Genomic DNA, 23,645 nt, shown 5'->3' on the forward strand with positions numbered 1-23,645 from the left:
CTAAAGACTAAAAGATGCTTTAACAATAGAGGTTTCTAATGTTTCCCTCTAAGCACCTTCAACAATATTCTTTATTGTTTAATACTTTCCCTTGCCCTTTATAGGATGGACTTGGGCTTGGGCTTGGGCTTTGGGCTTGGACCTCTCTTTATTTTATGTCTTCTTTTAATTTTGAGAAGACTAGAAGGAAGAACTTCAAGTGTGATGGTGAATGGCCTCTTCCTTCATTAATAAAATCCTCCTTTACTTGATTCTCATCAAGAAGTCATCCACACATCTAAAGCAAATAATTTATGTGTAATTACATTATAAACTTAACTACGTATGTTACTTAAACGTTTACTAACACAAATTTTTGTATTAATCAGGGCATGGCGTGGATATAGCATACTCAGAGGTCGACTCAATACAAATTATCAAAATCTGACATGGTTGAACTTAAAGGTTTGTAATTTTTGTCTTCCTCTTTTCATTGTTTATCAATATTAACTTTTAATTTATATTGAATTATAGAGTAATAGACAACCGGGAGGCTATGAGTGTGGCTATTACATTATGCAATGGATGGTTACCATTGTAAGACTAGGCATTCAAAAATATTGGGAGCAAGTAATAATATTTAAATTATTCTTTATAATTCTTTAAAGTATATATATCTTAACATTAATGTGAAACTTATTTTGTAATGCAGTTTTTTTACGGATGAGCAACCACTGCCTTTAGCCGCCATAGAGTATGTGAGACATGCATGGACCACATATTTCCTTAATTTCTATAACTGTAGAATAGCTAATCAATAGTATAGGAATTAGATAGATAGATAGGAATATGTATTAGTGTTTGTAATAAATTTTTATTAATATAATTTTGATGCAATCCTAGCTTGCATTTTCATTTGTAGATCTTCTTCTTCATTGTTTTAATTTGAATATCTTCTACAGATGATGAACACTATTACGGAAGCACAAAGAATTGTAGAAATTTTGGAAGAGATGAAAATTATATGGATGAATCTATGTGAGGTTAGGCCAACACTTAGTTTCTAGAGTGAGGTTAGGCCAACACTACTAGGAGGAGTCTAGAAATTTGTCTAGCAAGAAGACAACTCTAGAGAGAACTTTGAACAAGTAAAAGTGTCTCAATTGGACAACATTTCATTACTCAAATCAACGTTAAAAATCATGTACAAGAGATTCCTATTTATAGGAGAAAGTCTCTCAAAACCTCTCAAATGAGAGTGTGACAAGTGTCACCACCTTATTGGTGCAAATCATCTCCATTGAGGAGAAGGCATGTGGATCCTCATGCCTTCCTTGCCTACATTTTTATTTGCACCTCTCTTTTATTATTTTACGCTCTACTTTCTTTGCTATTTACATCCTTCTTTACTTTGGCCCAAAATATAAGGCCCAAAACTTCCTAACTACTTTGTACAATTCTCAGAAGGTTAAGAAAAAGAAAAAGACTTTACAATCTTTTCAGTAAGTCTTAATCTTCGTCTATCTTCTTAGCCAAAAGTTTTGAGGTCGGATAGTTTTCACCAAATTTGCTTCTTTGAATGAATGTGTTTGAATTTATGTATCTAGTTGGTTGGGTTTAAATGAACAGGTTAATTAAGATGGGACAAAGCATAAAACAAAATGAACTATACAAATGTCGATAATAGATGGTGGTTATGTCGTTGTTTATACCTCGACCATGTGGACTGTTTAGGGAAGGGTGTAAATGACGGTTATGGTCATAACCACCGTTTATGTGTGACTTATACACAACGATTTTAGAACCGTCGTTTATGCCTCCATAGAATAGACTATGTGTTCATAGACAGCGGTTTCGTAACCACTGTGTAAATGCTAAAAAAACTGTTGTCGTTGACATTTTCTGCACCAATGCACTAACACGAAATGATCAAAATGTTCTCTACAGTTGTCCAAAATCTCTTTTTTGAAATATGTTTTTGCATTTTGTTTTTCAAAATTTATTTTTTGTAATGTAGTTTTTTTAATTATGGATTTTGGTTTTCCAATTGTATTCCAAAATTTCATTTCCAAAACACAATCTGAATTTTCTCTTCCAAAATATATTTTTTAATTCCAAAATAAAGAATAATTTTAAATTTTCAAAAATTGATTAGCTGTGTGTCTAAAATTGTTGGGTGTAAAAGAAATTATGTTTACTCTACTACTCAACTATATTGAGACCACTGAAGATAAAAAAGGCTACACTAGTTGAATAACTTATTTTCAATAGATTTTCACAATTGTTTAAGTAGGATTAAAAATTTCATAAAAACCAACAAACTAAAATCATTGTTCAATTGATTGTAAAAAGAGAAGCAAACATAATATAAAAACAGTTATTATGTTTATTTAACCAATTGAATTACTATCTAAAAACCAGAAAATAACAGTATATAGTAAAAGGATAGAGATAGAGAGAATCACACAAAGAATTTATACTAGTTCACTCTTAACCAAGAACTACATCTAGTCCTTGGCACACCACTGATAATTCACTAAACAAAAAATCAAAAGATTAAACAAGAGCTTTGTTTCTTAAACCCCTCAAGAAAAACAAATACAACAGAAAATCGAGAAACCATATCTGGATCTGCCTACGAATAGAATACAAGTAAGAATGAAACGAAATCCCCTGAGTCTATTACAGAGTATGAATACAACAAATTACAAACTCAGGAAAACCTTCTTCACACCATAATTAAGTCTACTTAACTAAAGTTATGGTAGCTTAAGGAGAAAACTACCTTCCTCTATAAATACTCCAAAACACTCGCATGTACTTAGATTTTCAAATACTCCAAAACACTCTCATGTACTAGAGAACCTTCAAGGCCTAGTAAACCCTAGAAAGTTGGTCAAACCTCTTTCTATTTTAGAGTGTGCTTAGTAATTTGAGTAGGGTGTGCTTAGTAATTTGAGTAGGGTGTACTTAGTAAACTGGGCTTGTGTCAAGCCCACCTTTCATGATAAGTGCTTCTAGGTTTAGGGTTTCTTTTACCTACCTTCTAGAAGGCTTCTCACAAAACACACCCCTACCCCTCTATCTAGTTCTCCAAGACACTCTCTCCTATAAATAGAGTGTCTTGCCTCATGTATTTGACACATTGAATTTTTCCATCTTGTTTCTTTCCTTTATATGCTTTAATTCTGCACCTCTTCATCATCAGCAACATATAATTGTGTTTTCTCTTTGACCAATAGAAGTGAACATTCACACTTACTTAACCACTTGGTTAATTTTGTGTCCAGTGGTAAACTTCTTTGGGTTTCTCACCATATTCTGCTTAAAAATAAAAAATAAACATAAATAAAGTGCAACCCATAAAATGTGCAATCTTAAAATCAACTCACATCATTTGGCTAGGAAAGTTGTGGTACTTAAGTAGTCCATTGTGACTCACCTCACCTTCTTGGGAGTGAACTTGGAGAAAACTTACATTTGAATCCTTGATTTACTTCACAAAGCTAAACATCTTTTTGAAATTTCTTTTCTCACTCAAGTTGAATTTTTAAAAATCTTTGTGAAAACCATTGTTTTTTCAACAATGGGTGATCATAGCATAATCCATCATACTAACAAAAAAAAATTCTTTTGTTGATCCTCTTGCATCTACGTATCCAGCAAAAAGTTTTAAAACTCTTTCAATTCCTCCTACTTTCATAGAACAATATTCTTTTTCTCAAGAAAAATGTTTAATGATAAAAAAAAACTACTTGATAACCATTCTAGTAATTTGGAATGGTCACAACAGGAAAATCTTTTCCACACAAGATGCAAAGTTTTTGATAAAATATGTTCTTTAGTTGTGGATAGTGAGTCCTATTCTAACTTTTGTAGTGAAAGAGTGGTTCTCAAGTTAAATCTTCCTACCATACTTCACCCAAAACCTTATAAGTTACAACGAATTAATAAAGATTGTGGTATTGTTGTGAGTAGTCAAGTAAATATTCCAGTAACCTTGGGGTCTTATCAGGAAACTCTTTTATGTGATATTATCCCAATGGATGTTGGACATCTTTTACTTGGCCACCCATGACTATCTAATCATAAAGTTATTCATGATGGAAAATCAAATAAAATTAGTTTTTGTCATGTAGGGAAAAGAATTACTCTTTCAATTCCTCCTACTTTCATAGAACAATATTCTTTTTTCTCAAGAAAAATGTTTAATGATAAAAAAAAAACTACTTGATAACCATTCTAGTAATTTGGAACGGTCACAACAGGAAAATCTTTTCCACACAAGATGCAAAGTTTTTGATAAAATATGTTCTTTAGTTGTGGATAGTGAGTCATATTCTAACTTTTGTAGTGAAAGAGTGGTTCTCAAGTTAAATCTTCCTACCATACTTCACCCAAAACCTTATAAGTTACAACGAATTAATAAGGATTGTGGTATTGTTGTGAGTAGTCAAGTAAATATTCCAGTAACCTTGGGGTCTTATCAAGAAACCATTTTATGTGATATTATCCCAATGAATGTTGGACATCTTTTACTTGGCCACCCATGACTGTCTGATCATAAAGCTATTCATGATGGAAAATCAAACAAAATTAGTTTTTGTCATGTAGGGAAAAGAATCACCCTTTGTCCTTTCATTCCTATTCAAGTCAAAGTAGATCAAGTTGCTTTACAAAACCTTATTGAAAATGAGAAGAGAGAGAAAGAGTAATTAGGAGAGATAAAGAAAATAGAAAGCGAAATAGAGGAGAAAGAAAAGAAAGTCAAGGTAAGGAATTTGTCTAAAGAGTTGACAAACAAAGATTCTCCATCCCTAGAAACTCAAAAGGAGGTACCTAAACTTAAACTTATAGAGACATTAACAATAGAACCTCCTACAAATCTAGGATATGATAAGCAAGAAATAGAGATATCTTCTAAAGAGTTGATTAATATTGAGCATAAAGGAAAGGAGTCTAGTACTAATATTATTCATATGATTTCTAATGACTCTTTCCTTGATTCAAATATTTTGTTTAAAAATATTAATAAACTTAATACTCTCCATAGAGAAAATGATTTTCATCATACTTGTCAAATTTTTTAAAGGTTTTCTCTTATGAGTAGTTATCAATTTATACCTTTGTTTATTCAAATGTTGAAATACAACATAAATACTTTTTTTTCCTTCTTATACATATCTTTTTCTTCAAAATGATGGGGATTTAGTTGTGAGTCAACAAGTGAAAGTCAAGCCTTCTTTAGGACATTATGATAAAAATTGTTTAAGTCACATTATTCCTATCAAAGTTTGTGATGTTTTATTAGAAAGCCCTCAAAATTTCTCCAGTACATTTTTTTCCCAGGGTTTTTTAATAAATTTACTTTCACTAACAAAGGAAACAACTTTGTGATTAGTTTTAATTTTGCAAATTCTTTGTCTAGAGCTAAACCAATTTTTGTTCAAACACCTTGTGAGGACTTACTTGTACTAAAACACAAAGATCAAACGTTTTGGAAAATTCATGAGGTACAAACTCAAAATAACAAAAATAGTACTACTTGAATCTATTTTATTAACCTATTAGGTAAGGGGTAAATTAACCTTCAACCAAAGGACCTATTTCCTCTTAAAAAACCACAGAAAAAGTTATACCTATTTTACCTCGACACAAATAATATTTTACATGTTTGTATCACCTGATTGAGGTAATTCTTTTTCTTATTCTACATTGTTTCTCCCTTTCTTGTGGTGTTTCATTTACCTACTTTAGGAAATAAGAACCATAATAAAGGTACCATACAAACTACTTTGTTTGTTTTTGATTTCCTTATCCATCAACCTTTACACTTATGCATTCTACTTATGTTTGTTGTTTTTGTCAAGTGGATTCATGAACCAAAAGGAACTTAAAGACATCTTTTTCACATAAGGTGACACTTTAAACTAGATCTGAGGATAGATCCTTTTGAAGGGAGGGAGCCTGATGGAGGACCATCCAAGCCACCATACACAAGAATAAAAGATAGATGTTGTGTGTATCAATAATAGAATAAACATGTATAGGATTTTTGTTTTAAATTTCTATATAGATTATTTTATAGATGAAACAAAGATACTTTAGAAACCTTAACTTGTCACACAAGTAAGGGCTTCTAGAGCACCTTAGAAGAGTACACACGGCCTCCTTAAGCCACCACACTCACCATAGTTAAGTCTACTTAACTAGAGTTATGGTAGCTTAAGGAGCAAGCTACCTTCCTCTATAAATACTCTAAAACACTCTCATGTACTTAGATTTGCAAATACTGAATGAAGAACTTTGAATTTGGGACTCATTCTCTCCCAAATCTCCTTTTGTTAAAGAGTCTCCAAGGCCTAGTAAACCCTAAAAAGTTGGTCAAACCTCTTTCTACTTCTTAGCACCAAAACTACTCAATTTCTCACCAAAACCTCTCATTCTCAATGCAAACTCCTTTCCATTCCAATGCCACTTCGTTTAACTTTCACAATCCGTCATCTGGATTGCATCATTTGATCACATCAAATTCATCCACTTTAGTCAACATGACTTGTGGATTGAGTTAACTTGTAGCTCTTGACTACTTCTTCCTGCACCCCATGACTTCTTCATGCACCCTCATAAATTTCAAAATTTCCTTTTAGTAAAAAGTTAAAAATAAAAGGCATTGACAGTGTTTTTCACAGTTGGTTGGTGAGTGAAGAAAGTGTGTGGGTTGAAGGTGGTGGTGATGGCAGTGGTTATTGTGGTGGTGGTGGGTTATATTGACAACGATTGGCAGTTGTTGGCAACGATCTGTGATGGTGGTGGTATTTTCAGGTGAGTTTTCAGCTTCTTTATCCATGGTTGAGTTGCACAGGTATTGTTGATTTTTTATGTTCTGGATTTGTTAATCCAACGCATCTACAAATTATAGAATCTACAAATTGAAGATTTTAGAAATTATATTTTGGATTATGTAAAACAAAACTCACTCCCAAAATTCAAATTATTATTTCGAATTATGCAATTTATAATACATCTTTGTATTTTGCAATACATAAATTAGAATGTTAATCCGAATTGGAGAGTAAGTTTTGGGTTACCCAATCTACCATAAATGAGAAATGATTCATCATGTTTTCTTTCCATACAACATTATTGTGATTACATACTATTTAAACTAAACTCAGAATTCCATAACAATGTCAAATCATTTTTATTGACTGAATTTTTAATAATCATATATAAAAACATAAATTACTTAATAAATGATAACAACTTTAATTATTTTAAAGATGTATCTGCTACTCCAATGCAGTGTCAAACTAATGAATTGCAGATTGTTTTACCTTTTTTTTTAATAAAAGAATGGGTGGGTTGGTGAATTACTATACCAAAAATATATTAAATGGCGCCAAACAGTGATTATCATCTTCATCACATCCCAAACTATATTTATCATATTCAAACTATAAAATGTTGTATAGTACTATTCTGATAAAGATTTAATGTTAAACCACGTTTACATTTCAGTGTTTAAGAATTGATATGCATCATTATAAAAAAAAAAAAAAAAAATCATCATATTTTTAACCAAAATATAAAAAAAAATATCAGAGTTTCATCATTCAAGAAAATTATAAGGCCTCATTAAATAAATAAAAAAGGATAATTATAGTTACATCCTCTATTATCAAAGTACACGCAATTACACTCCAGCAGATTTTTTTCTCATAGTCCAAAATGCAGCAAAGTAGCGATTCTGCAGAAAAATATAACTAATTAAAGTTAAATTAATGATTAAAATATTTTAATAGAATTAAAATTTATACATATATAGTAAAATTTGATCTCAAGTTTCAAAATTAATTCACTTCAGAAACTGTCTGCACACCTAATCATCACATAAAGGTTGGACCGGAATTTAAGAACAGATATATTAAAAAAGCTGAGCGCATGTGTACAGTAAGAAGCTTACTTGCATCATTGATCTAGGATTTGTGGTGTAAGTTGTCTCAATTGTGCTTTCTTTCTGCAACCCAACACAACAGATAATTAAAATATGATTTAGATAATCAAAATATTGCATAAATAGAAGGGCAGTATTCAAGGAAGAGTTACCTCAAATTCAAATCCATAATTTAATGCAACACTCTTAACATCTTCCAAACTCAATTCAATGGACATTTCCTACAGAAAAGTTTTAGAATAGGATAATACACTACAAACATGGAAATGCTTAATAATAATAATAATAATAATAATAATAACAACTATAATAATAATAACTATAATAATAATAATAACAATAACTTTAATAATAATAATAATAACTATAATAATAATAATAAAAATAATAATAACTATAACGAGTCAAAAGAGAAAGAATCATACATCTTCCTGTCCATATACATCTGCGAAGTGATATAGGAGAGGTCCCAAATTTATCCAAACCTGTAATCAAATGATATCTATGTCATGAATACGAAGAACAAATGAGAAAAATTAATGACAACCGATATATGATGTCTATTTGATGGTTTCAATTCATGAACTTACTCCCCCATCTTTCAAAATCTTTGAAATTATTTCAATGTACTCAACAATATTATGAGCAGTATCAATAAAGAAACACGTCACAACTGCATCCCAAGCACCTGCAAGGTCATTTTAAGTCTAATTAGAAATGATTATACAGGGGATAGCATGTTATATACCACATTATTTAAAATATAGATGGTAAAGTAGGTATTATAATGTTGAACTCTGTTTGTGAAAGATCAATTGACTTTTTAATAGTATCTAGAGACAACAACAATTGATTATAGAACCATGAAGCAGATATCCTCTGTTCAAATTCCAACTGTCAGTGTTCAAAATTTAATTATTTTAAAGAACAAAACTATTAGTTCTGAATCAGCAACAACTAAGTTTAAAGTAGTATTGGTAATTTCTCCTACCAACTTGGCTTGAATCACTGTAGACTTCAACAAAGTCACCTCCACACATGGAAAAGCCTTCAGTAATTCCTGCACTGCTACGATTGAAGAATATTATAATTATAAGATGTGATATACCATACCAGAAGATCTATTGAAGTTCAAATATTTCTACAAACTAGTAATCTTCTACATTCGCTGTTGATAACACAAACATATTTGACCAGATATTACTTTTTGAGCCTAAAAGAACAAGATTATCACTTTAACCAACAGAAAATTTTGATGTTATATTCTAATTATCCCAAAGATTGAGATGCAAGGTGAATAAGAACAAATGCATAAATCAATGTGATCCCTCTTTGTAACCTTTTATTCTACCAAAAAAATTTATTTTATTAAGAGAGTCATTCTTATACCTGGCTGGATGAATATCTGGTATTGAAACAGGACGAAGTTGATCACTGTCTGATAATGAATTGCAATTGCTGTGAATCCAAGGATAAATTGTCCACTCACCAGCAGTTTGGGAACTTAAATGTTTCATGAAGCAAAATTGATTGAGAACAAAAAGAGAAAAGACCCAAACATTAGAGAACAACAATCATCACTTTGTGAATTCAAAACAAATAAGCAATTGCTCAGACATTAACAAGATCAACAAGAAATAGATAAGCCTTATTCATACTGGTTAAGAATAAAACTTGAGCATATCATCATGTAGTATGAAAATTCATTTCCCTGACTGATAAATCCTGCATTAAAATACGATGTATTAGTTATAATATATGTATACTAATCATAATTCCCATGTAAACTTGATAATACATACGCACCTAAACATGAAATCTCCAGGGCCAGCCGGCCAAGCCCAGCACCAGGAACTAAACATGCAGGTGGACTGCTTAAGAAATTACATGCTATTAGTGTAAAAATAAATCTTGCAAACTATCTGCAAGTCAAAAGAAATTTCTCCAGTATCAAGATGTTAAGTTTTACCTCTTTTTACTGCGATTAGGAAATAGCATATTAAGCTCTTCAAGAATAGGATTGTAGCACTGATCACGTTCTTTTTTACCCTTTTAAAATACATTTTCAGAAGCATAAAAGTGGATAACGAATCAACTTTTTCATGACAACCAACATAAAAAATTAATAAAAGCAATAAATTAACATGCAGTACCTCTGCTGCCCAGTCCCTAACTATGTTCCTTATAATGCATCGCACCTGAGGTAAAAGCAGTAACAAAATAAATATAAGCAACAAAAACCATGTAAAAGCCCCACTCTCACAGAATTCTCTCAATGAGGAAAAATTGAAAAATACAAAGAGTAAACTATATAAGATTATGTTAAACAGAACTAATGATGTATGAATTATTACAGAAAACTACTTTCTTACTCTGGTACAGCCAAACCAGTGTCAAGTAAAAGTTTATTTTCTTTCTCAACCTGTCTATTTCTTAAATTTTGCTAACTTCCCAGATCTTGATTCATTTCAGGCAACACTACAGACACCATCTATTTTGTACCATAGATTCATCCAAAAAAAATGTTAAAAATAGTGGTTTATTAGAATAAAAATATCTTCAGGATCTCCATATTGATTAGAATAAAATATCTTCAGAATATTCTAATTTATTTCTCATATTTTGTTTCCTTATTTTAGAGAAAATGATTGTTACAAATAGAACAGATGAAAATGTATTTGGTGTGATGGTTATCGATATAATTATTTATTGTTTCCTTGTGTAGTTCAAGTAAAACTCTACCCATTAAGACCCAAACCTTTCTGATATCCTAAATTGGCAACAGAAAATAAGTATGGTTAGAATATAATTATACCTTATCTACATCAACTAAAGGAACATTCAATCGTAAAGATGGCTCCAACCATTGTTGCTGAGATGAGGTAACTGACACCTGAGATAAGTAATATGTTATAAATGGCTGTAGATCAGTATGGATGCATATTAGAGTAAAACTGGTAATGCAAAACACAATCATTAGTATATACTGAAAGCTAATTCTATTAGAACAAGACAAGATGTAGAAATCTAAAGACTGCATAAGGTTTGACCTTGAAATAGAATCAATACACTAAAAGGATGGTAAGAAAGAATTCTTTCTTTACAATTCAAATGTCCACATAGAATGGTATCAAATGAGATTTGAAGGACATTTATTACGATTTCTAGGCAACATGTCTCAATTGGCAGCACCTAAATTGTTATGAATACACTTTGATTTTTTGTGAGCATGTCTGAGAAAGAAAGAGGGAAGGTAGGAGGATGAAAGAGATATGTCAAATAAAAAATTAACTGATACTATATTAGTGCAAAAGTGCAAGAAGATGTCACAAGCATTCATTCAATTACTCTAAAATGTATCAAAACTTCTCTTTTTCTCAAGAATTATCATAACATTTACATAGATTCGTCACAAGGAATTTGGATAACTAATGACCAGTTTGATGACTCTAAAAAATGAAAAGATTTAAAATATTACAACAGACAAGGAATTACATTGCCATTGGAATCATTAATAGAATGTCCACAATATTCAGTAGTTTCTTTAGTATTTATCAAGCTCGGAGAGAGGCTCCCAGTATTTGACTGGTGTTGACTCTCAATGTCCACCTCCTGTTGTTATCTACAGAGTCAAATTTCTAAATGAAAAAAAAAAATGATTGAACCAATGAAATGTCATAATTCTTATCTACTGGATCAAAAAGGTTCAGGATCACAAATGCTACAGAAACCTCATTTGAATGTGTCAGTCCTTGTGATCTGCATGTATGGTTGTTGTCTTCCACACAACAATCTTGATCAGATACAGAACACGTTATTCTCGAAGGGTCTGACTCACATGAACAGGCATTAATCCCTTCAGAAGCTAAATGATCTTTTTCGGCTGATTCAGGATGTGGATCTTCACTAAATTCTAGGTCCTGGCTCATGTCAAGCGGAGGTTCAAATGCCTACAGTTTTCATTTTAACAATATCAAATATGCCGATAACACAGAAAATGAATTAGCCACTGACAGTTAATTCTAACCTGAAGCATGCCAAATATGAAATGAGAATTCATTGAGATACACCTGCACCAATGGGAAACACAACAAACCAAACTCTTCTGAGACTACAAACTTCACATTCAATTTCCAGTCATATCTGTTTCCATTATTAAATAAAATCTAATTATCCTTTATTAACGGTGGGAACATGCTATAACATTCATATGCATTCATTTTATAGCTCAATGAAAATATGAATTGAGAATAAAAAAATATATCTCTAATTATCACCTCCACTTGCAATTGTGCTTGCTAAAATTCTAATTTTCCTCTGAACAGGAACATTTTTTTTATTCCAATTGAGGTATTTTTTTAAGAAGGTATTTACCTGGGAATTGTTTTTAAGAAAACTTACATATTTAACAAAAATCAAAGCTTAATATGGTAAAAGAATTCTAACCTTAAGCAATGCATATTGAAAAAGATAAGCAGTTCTGAGAAAGAACAGAAACAAGTCCATCAAAGCCAGTACAGCCTAGTTATAAGGTTAGTTAGAACATGTTTGTTTAGCTAATTATCGCGATTCAGCTACTCTCGAATAAAATGCTTTGCTTTGATTTTACATTCCAACAGAGTCCATGGCAAAATTAATTATTTATATATCATAATAATACTTCCTTGATTACGTCTAAGTTATCAGATTGTGTACAGACAAAAGGAAACACGAGGGGTTCAGTTATGTTTCTTATAAACTTTTCCGAATTCTTTAAAAAAGAAATCAAAATACAAATTTCAACAACTATACAAGATGAACAAAAGTACCATCCTAAGAATGATGTTTAGCTTTTATAAAAGTTGATATTTAATAACTACGTATGATGTGGAGAACTAAAGTACCTAAAGAATTTCATCTCAGTTTTGCCCATAGAAAGAGAGAAAAGCATATACTGAATACTGTTGAGTTATAACCATGCATACAAAAGATTAAAACATCGTTCTTGTCTTATTTGATCTCAAAACTAAAATATTTCCAAAAGTAGCTTGGTCCACAAATAAAGCATCATTAGAATCAACAACAGAATTCTTTGACATTTTTTTCTTTACAAGACTTAACAAAAGAGAGAAAAATCATATTGCAATGAAAAAAGAGAAAGTTAAATATACCTGCGTAATCTTTGAAACTTTCGAGGATAGTGAGGTAACAAAGCCTACAAACACAAAAATAGGTTCAGTAAACAAGGGAATATAAAAATGAACAGAAATTTCAGGAAGAAATTACAAGAAAACAACTAGAGAACTGTGGAAACTATGTGCATTGAATGTTAGACACCATACAGTCCATTAGCACTCTAATTTAGAAGCTAGATTAGGATTAATAATTCCTATAATAAATCCTGGATAAAGAATAAATTTATGCAGTTTTAGATAGATCATTCACACAATTCTCTCTGTATTATCTCTATTTTCAAATGACAGGAAAGCACGTTTCAACCCATCTCATTACCACAAGAGTCAATAGCCAGCAACATTGAAATTTGGACAGAATAAAAAACCAAGTGGCAACCAATCCAAGATATCCATTAAGTGTTTATCATGTTGTTTCTCTTTTGCATTGTTTGACTGACAGACAAAAGTTCAATCCATACAGTCTGAATTGACCAAAGTGTAACCATCTTGTTCAAGCTTAGAAAGACACAAACCAGAAATAACAGTGTAAACCCAAGGAAATATCGCTATTCAATGGGAAAAAAATATGCAATTCCTTAGAAGCTTTAGTTTTATTACCATTCTCTAATCAAAATTGGAGTTTCACATCACTCAATAATCTAAGTAACAAAGCTTTTTCATAAAGATTGGCATAGATTACTGAGGTGAAACTTCTGTTTAGATAGAAAAACAACACAAAAATCACATAAAGAACCACATCTAAGTTTTATCTTATTACAGGTTTTTTTTTTAAAAAAAAAACTGTCTACAACCACAATTTTGGCCACTACGTTTAAGTTCATTAACTCTCCATGATCACAATTGCAGAAGCATTTGTCTGGAATTTCCCACATTTCCGGAATTTAAAAGCTTGGTCCTACTCTATTTGTGCCACATCACAGCCGTTCAGAAAGTCTGATAGTGGCAGAAAAAGGAAACAAAGCACCAGAAACTGAACAGTCAAACATCAAGTAAACAACATTGCACAGCCAGAATATCAAGCAAAAGCAGAGGACAAAAATACCTTATGGGCAGGTGGAAGCTTCCTGTAAGACCTTTCATATCTTCTAACATCCTCCTCTGCAGCATCAGGATAGCTGCATCGGAACAAATAAGTAAAAGATTCGGATACAGAATCTCACGATAAAAAAACAAAATATGACATGTAAAATCACAGTAAAATTTCATAAACAAACAAAAACAACAATATTTACTCATACAGCTAAAGAATTCAACAATATTTTTGTGGTTTTACACACTTGTAGCTGTGTGCATTTGAATTTCGACCAAGAACCGCTACTTTAATTTGATGCAATAACATTAGCAGTAACAGACAGAAAAATTAACAAATCAAATAATAGAACGATAAAATTTAAATTTTTCATATTCGAAAGAAATAGTAAAACATAAAAAAAAAACACCATTTTCAATCAAGAAACTAGAAACCAGATAAGTGCATCAGGCTCTCAGTTCTATTATTCATAAAATTAAATAAAAAAAAGTACCTTTACCACATAAATCAAAACAAACAGTTTCTTGTATTAGCGAAATTGATACACTTTTTCTATGAAACCAAAATAAGATAAAAGGAAAAGTAAAAATATAACAGTGAACTATAATTAAAAATTAAAAATTAATAATTAAAAACATTAATTTATTTTTCTCGAAACACTTGAACTAGCTGTTGAATCTCAGCATCATGAATTGACAAAAACAAAGATAAAAACACACTTCGTTTTGGCTTATATTGTTGAACGGTGATTTGAAAAGTACGAAAAATTGAAGAAAAGATGAGAAGAAACGAAGAACTACTTGAGGTAAGCGCTAATGATGCGTCTGAGTGATTGGATTTCAAGGGCTTCTTCAAGCTTTAAACGACGCCGTTGCTCCTCCTCTGCCTCCATCACTGTTTCTTTTCCCTTGCTTCTCACTCTGAAACACTATGAAGAGGAACAACTCCTCTAATATAAAAATAACAATAAATAAATAATAACAAAATAAGCCATCGTAAAGGTAGGACTAAGGCAAATTCTTAAAATATTTGCATTCTTAAATCACACGATTCAAAATACAAATTTTATATTTTGAATTTTACAATCTATAATTTAAAAAATTATAAATATTAACCTTCTGCTCTGTAAATTTGCATTTTAAATCACAAAATTTCAAAATACAAATTTTATATTGTGAAATCTAGAATTTAAAAAATCATAAATATTAACTTATATTTTCTCTGTAATTTTGAAAGTCTTCAGATTTTATATTCTAAAATTAAAAAATTAATAAAATATAGGATTATTTTCATAAATATGTAGGTATTTCAAGAATTTTGCATTTTGCGTCCTTCATAATTTTAGGTTTAGGTTGTATTCTTATCAAATTTGAAATTTCAATTTTATTCTTTTAAAAAATTATTTATAAGCATTCAGTTTCAAAATGTGCAATCCGATGATTTTTCTTCAACGTTAAAAGTTAAAATTTTTGTTACAAATCCACATTTTAGGATATACAATTTAAAATACATATTATATATTCAAATACATACTTCCATTTGAAATGTACTTTATGAGATGTATTTGTTTTTTAAAGATCAATTTCTTAAAATATTCATAAATTTATATTCCGGAATATATAATCTAAATACAAATTATACAAATTTCAGAAAGGTAAAATTGAAATTTTAAATTTCATGGATGCAGTTTGAAGATAGAGAATGTAGAATGCGAGTGCCTTTGTTAAACATGCTATATTAATATATTATAGAAAAAGGCTCCTGCTATATACACCTCCATTTTTTATACAGACTCCCATTTTGTTTTTTAATGTTTTAAAATGTGTGCAAAACTAAAAATGTGTTTAAAAGTATAATCCACAATATAAAAGAAGAGAAAAAAAATATATATTAATATTAAGAACTAAATTTTAAACACTTTTATTTTCTTAACATTTTAGAAAGTAATTTTCTAAACATGAAAATAAAAAAGTATTTTAAAATATACTTTTTTGAGATGGAATAAGTATTGTTTTGTACCTTTCTCCATTTATTGTTTCATACCGTTAAATCAAATCATGTAATAACGAACAATTATCATTGTACAATTTCCAACTACGACCATCAAATCAAATTTTGATTTCCTCAAAATCCTTCTATAAATGAAATTAACTCTTTTGTTTTTAATTTAAGTAATAATCCCAACAATTAAATCATTGATTCTCCACATGGCAACGGAATATTCACTGCCATGTAACATTTTTTTAAAATCTTTATCAATTTAAAAACTTTCTCCTTTTCATTTTTACATAAGAAATTTAGTTATATTTTTTTGAAGAACTAAAAAAACAATCCTATATTCTTAGGACAAATTTTATGTAGATTTTTTTATAACTAAACAAATAAGTGTATTGAAAATTTAAAAATATATTTAAACCTTACTTTTTATTAATGTATTCTTTTAATCTTTCCCATGAGGGATTATAGTAATATATTACATTAGTAAAAATATATATCATTTAAATTTACCATATATAGTTGGATAATATGTGTAACAAAGTTTTGAATACTATTTGAATTTTATTTGATTATTATATTTTGTTATTATTATTTACTATATTTACAAGTACCTTGATTTTTTGTGTATCCTATATTTAATAATTCTTAAGTATATATTTTTTTCTAAAGTTGAATTAATATTAAATATTATTTTAAGGATAAAAGGATTTTGTCTCTAAAATTTTAATGTTTGGTTTTAGTTCCTTAAAAAATTATTCTACTTTGGTCTCCTTTTAATTTGAAGATACATTACTTTTTTTGTTCTCAAAGTAAGTTATATCCTACTTTTGAACATAAAAAATTAATATATTTTCAAATTAGAGAAGAAAACTAGTATAAGAATTTGAGAGATTAAAATCAAATATAAATGATTTAAAAGAATTAAAGTATATATATATATATATATAACTATAATAAAATTATTAATAAAAATTAATTTTAAAGAAGTTATTATATTGATTAAATTAGAGACTATTTTATAAATTAAAAAACTATTGGTATTTAAAGTAGTTTCTATTATTAATAAAAAATTGTAAAATAATTTTTAAATTGATATTTAACTATTAACTACTAAAATTTTAGTTAATGACTACTATAGAATATATTAGTCTTTGTTAGTATTGTAAAGACGGATTTAGAATCTAAAATATTAGTACCTAAATCTTGATAGATAATTTAGATGTCAATTTAGAAATTATTTTATAAAATTTAACTTAATAATAGAAAACACTTTAGATACCAATAGTTTTTTTAGTATCTAAAATAGTATATAACTTGGTCAATATAGTGTCTAATTTTTTTCGTCTCTAAATTTAGGTTGTTATTTAATAATTTTCTAAATTTGATTGTTATTTAATGATTTTCTTGTAGTGTATATTTCGTATTTTTAATCAATTTATAGATATTAATTTTAATTATATGATGTCGTTAACTATATATAAAAATATATATCCTTATGAATAGAGATATGATGTTGTTGAAGATTTAAATTGATTAAGCATATTACTTTAATAAAATGAAAAAAGAAAAAGTAATGAACTTACATCTACTATTACTAAAGGTATAACTCCAATTTTAAATATATGTCCTAGTCGAGGTTGAATGAGTCACGTCATTCGATATCATTGACCGATCGATCGGGTGATCAACCACATTAAAGAACAAATTGACAAATAAATGACAAGTAAGAAAACATCACATAAATCAAGATAACCTCCCTACAAATTTGGGCTACATCTCGCCAAATCTTGGTGACACCCCGAGAAATCAGTTAACATTGATTTATTGAAGATATGCACCAAATACGGTCCATGAATCAAATAGCCCACTACCAAACACTATAAATAAGCCGTCTACAAAGGAGTAAGGTACGTTTTGATCAATTACATCATACACTTTTAACACAGAGTACTTACTTGACTGTCGGAGAATCTTCTGCAAGTTAACTCCCAACCAAGCACCAAGGAGGAGCAACCAAGTACTAGAGAGCGAGTACGAGAAGAGTAAGGAGGAGCGATCGAGTACCAAAGAGCGAGTATGAGAAGATTAAGGAGGAAACACTAAGTACTAGAGAACTAGTACGAGAAGAGTAAGGAGGAGCGACCGAGACATCAATGATAATTGTTACTACCAGTTCCAGTTCCAGGTACTATCTAGGCCCCTTTTAGTTTATACAATTACAATTGGCGCCCATTGTTGGGCTGAGATAGAATCAAATCAAGCAACAAATGGTTTTGACAAGACAAATGATGAACGACAGAAGCTTACCATATGGCTATGCTCCAAACTTTACAAAAAGAAAGGAAGGAGATGTGTCAGAAGAATAAATAGGAGGTAGCCCTCCATCGAAAGAATGAAGAAGAGGTACAAATTCTCAAAGAGCAAAATGAACAAATGAGGCGAAAACTAGCCTAACCCATACCTGAAGCCAGGCATGGGCAATGTAGACAGACTCCTCCTCAGAGGAATGAACACACATAGAATTAGGAGAGAACGACTAAAGCCCGAACTCTGACTTATTAATCATCCAAGTTACATACAGAGCGCATGACGATCATAAAAAATTATCTAAAAGGACATTCTTTCACTGATGAAATCATGGAAGCACAACTTCCTCCTAACTGGAAAAGGGTTGCTTATCGATCGATAGGACGGTATCACGGATCCGGATGAGCACATCAACGTATACAAAACACAGATGAGTCTCTATAGCTCAGAAAAAATAGTATGGTGTCGGGTATTCCCCACCTCACTAAAAAAGGAGCACTCAGTTGGTTCACTTGACTTCCATCTGACTCGGTGGATAATTTCAAAACCTTGTTATCTAAATTCGACACTCAATTTGCAACAAGGCGACCATGTTATTTAACATCCATAACATTTGTCAATATAGACAAGAGAAGGGTGAATCACTACGAGCATTTATGGAGAGGCTCAACAAATTATCTTTATACATCAGAAATCTCAGCCCAAAAGTAGTTGTGCATCATTTAGTCACGACACTTCGGTCAAGCTCATTTGTCAATAGTCTGTTTAAAAAATCAGGGAAAAACTTATACAAACTGAAGCAACAAGCGACTAAATTCATGCAATTGGAAGAATTGTGTGACTATCGCAATAATGTTTGAGTGGACAGTGGTGGAGATAAAGGAAAAGAGAGGGATCACGGTGGCAGACACACGCCCAGTAGATCTGATGGAAGAGGCACCAACACCAATCCATTGAAAGGCCACCAAAATATCAAATTGAGGCAACCACTAGAGTTATGGTCAAAGAGGGGTCAAGAGGACACATTTTACATGTCATAAACTCTAGTTTTTACATTTTTGTCAAAGGTAGCTTAGTTTAATTCTTTTGTATTTTTTGTTGAAACATGCAAAGTGGTACTTAAAAGGTTAACCTAAGTTTAATTAGAGTTTCCTACTCCTAATTAAACTTAGGTCCAACCCACATTTAGCCTAAGTGGAGTGTAAGGTTCTAGAACCCCTAGCACATGGAAGAATTCTAGAACCTACCTCACATGTGCTGAATTTAGGAGCCACCTTCCCATGTGCCAACATTTGAATTTCCCTCCAATTCTCTTTTCATTTTCAGCCCACTCTTGCTATATATAGAGGAGTTTGGGTCATGTAAATGGAAGATTAATTTAATAGTGAAATGCTGCCAAAATTGTGCCATTCTCACTCTTTGCCTAAACTCTCTTAGGAATAGGCTTTTAATCTTCAACTGACACCTACAAAGGGAGTTGTCCTCACCACTCCTACTCTTCATACTTCTCATGCACCTCCAAGGCTATCATCACTCTTAGGAGAGCCTTGTTCCACCAACAATTCATGGAGCTTCCGCATTCATCAACAAAAACCGCAAGAAAGGAGACACAAATCCATCAAGATCCAACCGTCTGAGTTAAAGACACAACAATCGATGGAGCTTATTATCTAGAATATTTATCAGGAAGAATTATACCGAGGACGTTTAATGCCACACACCTAAAATTTTAATATATTATGGTGAACTAACTCTTCAGCCAAGGCAACTTGCTTAACAATTAGCAGCCTTTGTCGAACAAACACGACACTTCATGTAACTCTTCGGCCAAGACAACTTGTTTAACAATTATAAGCCATTGTCGAACGAATGCGACACTACATGTAACTCTTCGGCCAAGGCATCTTGCTTAACAATTAGCAACCCTTAACGAACAAACGTGACACTACATGCAATTCTTTGGCCAAGACAACTTGCTTAACAATTGGTAGCCCTTCTCGAACGAACTTTTTGGCCAAGGCAGCTTGCTTAACAATTAGTAGCCCTTCCCGAACGAACGTGTAATGCGTCAATACGGTTAAGGAAGTTTTTCCTTAAAACAACAATCCCTATCGATATCCTAAATCTACACCCTTTGGATAAGGAAGCTTTGCCCGTGAGGCGATCCCTCCCGAACGGTTAAAATAAAGTTTGCTTCGATTAAGAAAATTGTCTTAAAACGAAAATCCTCATTACTTGGTCGGTGTTCAACCTATCTAAAGTTCGACACAACTTATTTACATCATATTGATTCAAGTATCAAGTTTGTATTAACATAAATGTATTATTTCTATCACAATAAACCAAATATAATAATTATTAAAGAACATTAATATTTTAACAATTTGGTTATTTGAACAAATTTGGTTTTAAATTTAAACAATGAAATTGAAGCTATTAATTTATAAAAGAACTAAACGTCCCTGTTGAAAAAAATAAAATGTATAGATTAAAACAATAGAAAAATCAAAATAGGAATAAATGAAAAAGATAAAAGGTCAAAAGTAGCAGCAATACACTATAAATGTTTTAGAATCTAAAAATTAGGATTCTAAAGACATTAAGGAGGTGAAAGGCACGACAGTATTGGCGGCCAAGGAAGAGTGCTTGTGCCTGCATGTAGATGTGGGCGGGGTCGACAATGAAAGCGACGACTTTTTCGACGAAGAAGATGTCGGAAAAATAAAGGTGTTTGCTTACACAATGTGCACCACACTGATGACTTTTTATGGCAAGTGCACCGTGTTGTCACAAGTAATAATGTGTCCCTAAGGATGGATATCGAACCCACAAGGAACGGTTGAATATTCAAGTAGAAGATTTGTTAAATATAAAATAGAATAATAAAAGTTTGTTGGAATTTATTGTGATGGCAATGATTAACAAGAAAACAAAGCAAAGAGTTGTTGCTTCAATTGGAAAAATAGGAATTGGGTTTCATCTTTCTCACTTATTTGTATTTTGATTAATCGTGATAATATGGTGTCCTGTGATTGATATTGATGCCCGTATAAAAATCATTTATATCAATTCCTCACATATAAAATTATTAAGATGCTTCTTAAATATCAATTCCTCGCATATTTATGAAAACAACTTAGAATCAAGATAAGACGTTGATAGCAATTAACATTTCAAGTATCTTCCTAGCACTCAAATATGTTAAGTATTATTGTTTAGATCAAAACCATAAAAATACTTTCTAGACAAATTTAAGATTCTAGGTCAAGAATTAGAAGAAAAACAATAATACCAATAATCAATCAATAACATAATATTATGCTTAGATATCACCTCAATACATAAGAATTTGAGGAGATTACTCTCAATCCCAAAGGGTAGAATTAGCCACACATTTTCTAACACCTTATATTCTCCCAATTGAGTTACAAGTCACTCAATGGTCTTTTCCTCTCAATCTTGCACACTAGGGTTGAGCCTCAAGCCCCCTATTTAACCTAATTTGATTGGGCTTAAGTGGATTCTTGCTCAAGCTGGATTTACTCGCTTGAGCGAGTAAAACGTCGAATTTGTCCAATGATGATGGAGCATTCTTGCTTGAGCGAGATGCTCTAATGTTGAGTTGGGCTTTTTGTGCACTTATGCGTTCCGAGGCCTTCCAACTTTCTCTTTTTAGCTTATATTATTATTTTTTTGCCTAGACATCTCCTTTCTCCTCTAGAATCCTGAAATTAACACTAAATTTGGGAATAAAATGTTCTTATTCAAATAAAAATCATAAAATATGTAAAAAGATATAAATTCATAAATTATGGATTATTTTATACTTATTTTAGCAATTAATACTCATAAGTGCATATTTTTTAATATGAAATATTACTGAAATTTGACACTTATCAACTCTCTCCAACTTAGAATCTTGTTTGTCCTCAAGCAAAGTAAATGAATATATTTGAATTTAAATATCAAAACAACTCAATTCACTTAATAACATATCAAATTAGAAACTTATGATGCTTCCAAATTCAAATATAGAAAAATATAGATACAATCAACTTCTAGAATCAAATAAAACAAATAAATGACAATTCATTAAGGAATTCATTCTCATATACTCACAGGTAAGTGTTTCTCTCCATTTTCACCAAATTATAAAAAATCATAGTTGTTTTTCATTTCATCTTCAAATCACAAACATATTAGAAGCATGAATCTTGAGGTCTTTTTCAGGGTTGTAATGAGGTTGAACTTCCAAAATATATTGATTTTTTCAAATAACAAAATGCACATCTTAAAGAAGAGGAGCATACCTACAATTCAATTATAGCACATATGTGTTATCTAATCACCATTTTCTTTTGACTTCACACTTTTTCTCATTTTCTTTCTACTATTCATGATTTTCAAGATGAATTTGTCTTGGAAAAACATTGTTACGTGGTTGCACAGATGGTGGAATCCAAGTGTGGGATCACTTTCGATTTTTGTTTGTAAATTTAGTATAAGGCAAAGTAAAAGTAAAAGGCTTGAAATTGTAATGCAAAAATGTATAATGATTTTATAATGTAAATTAGTTATTGGATTCTTACAGGTATGAAATTAAATTCATGGGATGTGTGCGTAAAAAGTGTGTTCTGAACAGAGAAGATGAATAAAATGAAGTTAGATTTTGGGGCCAAATAGGCACATACATTGTCATAGGAAGTGGCACTACACTAAACACCAATCGACGCGTGAACATGGTGAATATCACAAAGAGAGCACACAAAACTACAAAAACAACTTGATGAGAAAAACGCACGCGGAAGCAACACACACAATCACGAATCAACTGCAGAAAATAAACAACACATGATTTAACGTGGTTCGGTAGCCAATTTGCAACCTATGTCCACAGACAACTAATTAGGTTTTCATTCTGTTTGTTACAATTTTATTACAAGCACAAAGATATCTTAAATAGAGATTATAAAGGGGACACAATAATTAAGCCCACTCATTAAAACATGGTGTCTAGTCAGTCTAGCCTAATTGGTCATGGCTTCACACTCAACAATCTCCCACTTGAAGCCACGAAACAACGTTCACCTGCGCTTCAACTATGTACATGTACTTCTGTAATCTGTCAACGGAACTCAATGTTCCACCTCTAGTTGCCACCAACCTTCTTAATCATCTTGAAGACTTCGTTGAAACTCCC

General features: G+C 31.0%; 1 protein-coding gene across 4 annotated transcripts; it reads right to left on the reverse strand.

Annotated features, from left to right (window-relative positions):
- Positions 1 to 7,532: 7,532 nt before the first annotated feature.
- On the reverse strand, positions 7,533 to 15,125 carry LOC137830914 (uncharacterized). Of its 4 annotated transcripts, none has more exons than XM_068638317.1 (18): positions 14,941 to 15,125; positions 14,153 to 14,225; positions 13,087 to 13,130; positions 11,964 to 12,006; positions 11,668 to 11,886; positions 11,432 to 11,548; positions 10,752 to 10,829; positions 10,090 to 10,134; positions 9,906 to 9,985; positions 9,743 to 9,807; positions 9,595 to 9,661; positions 9,326 to 9,439; positions 8,928 to 9,001; positions 8,527 to 8,624; positions 8,362 to 8,421; positions 8,089 to 8,157; positions 7,946 to 7,999; positions 7,533 to 7,729 (listed from the first exon to the last, which is right to left on the reverse strand). In XM_068638317.1, exons 1-18 carry the CDS (start codon positions 15,030 to 15,032, stop codon positions 7,676 to 7,678), a joined length of 1,446 nt encoding a protein of 481 aa, XP_068494418.1. In that variant the 5' UTR covers positions 15,033 to 15,125; the 3' UTR covers positions 7,533 to 7,675. The 4 variants fall into 4 exon arrangements, with proteins under 4 accessions (XP_068494418.1, XP_068494417.1, XP_068494420.1 ...); XM_068638316.1 differs by having other exon boundaries at positions 8,928 to 9,004; XM_068638319.1 differs by lacking the exon at positions 11,432 to 11,548.
- Positions 15,126 to 23,645: the final 8,520 nt, after the last annotated feature.

Source organism: Phaseolus vulgaris, chromosome 6 (genome assembly GCF_000499845.2).
Source record: "Phaseolus vulgaris cultivar G19833 chromosome 6, P. vulgaris v2.0, whole genome shotgun sequence".
NCBI classification, from domain to species: Eukaryota; Viridiplantae; Streptophyta; class Magnoliopsida; order Fabales; family Fabaceae; genus Phaseolus; species Phaseolus vulgaris.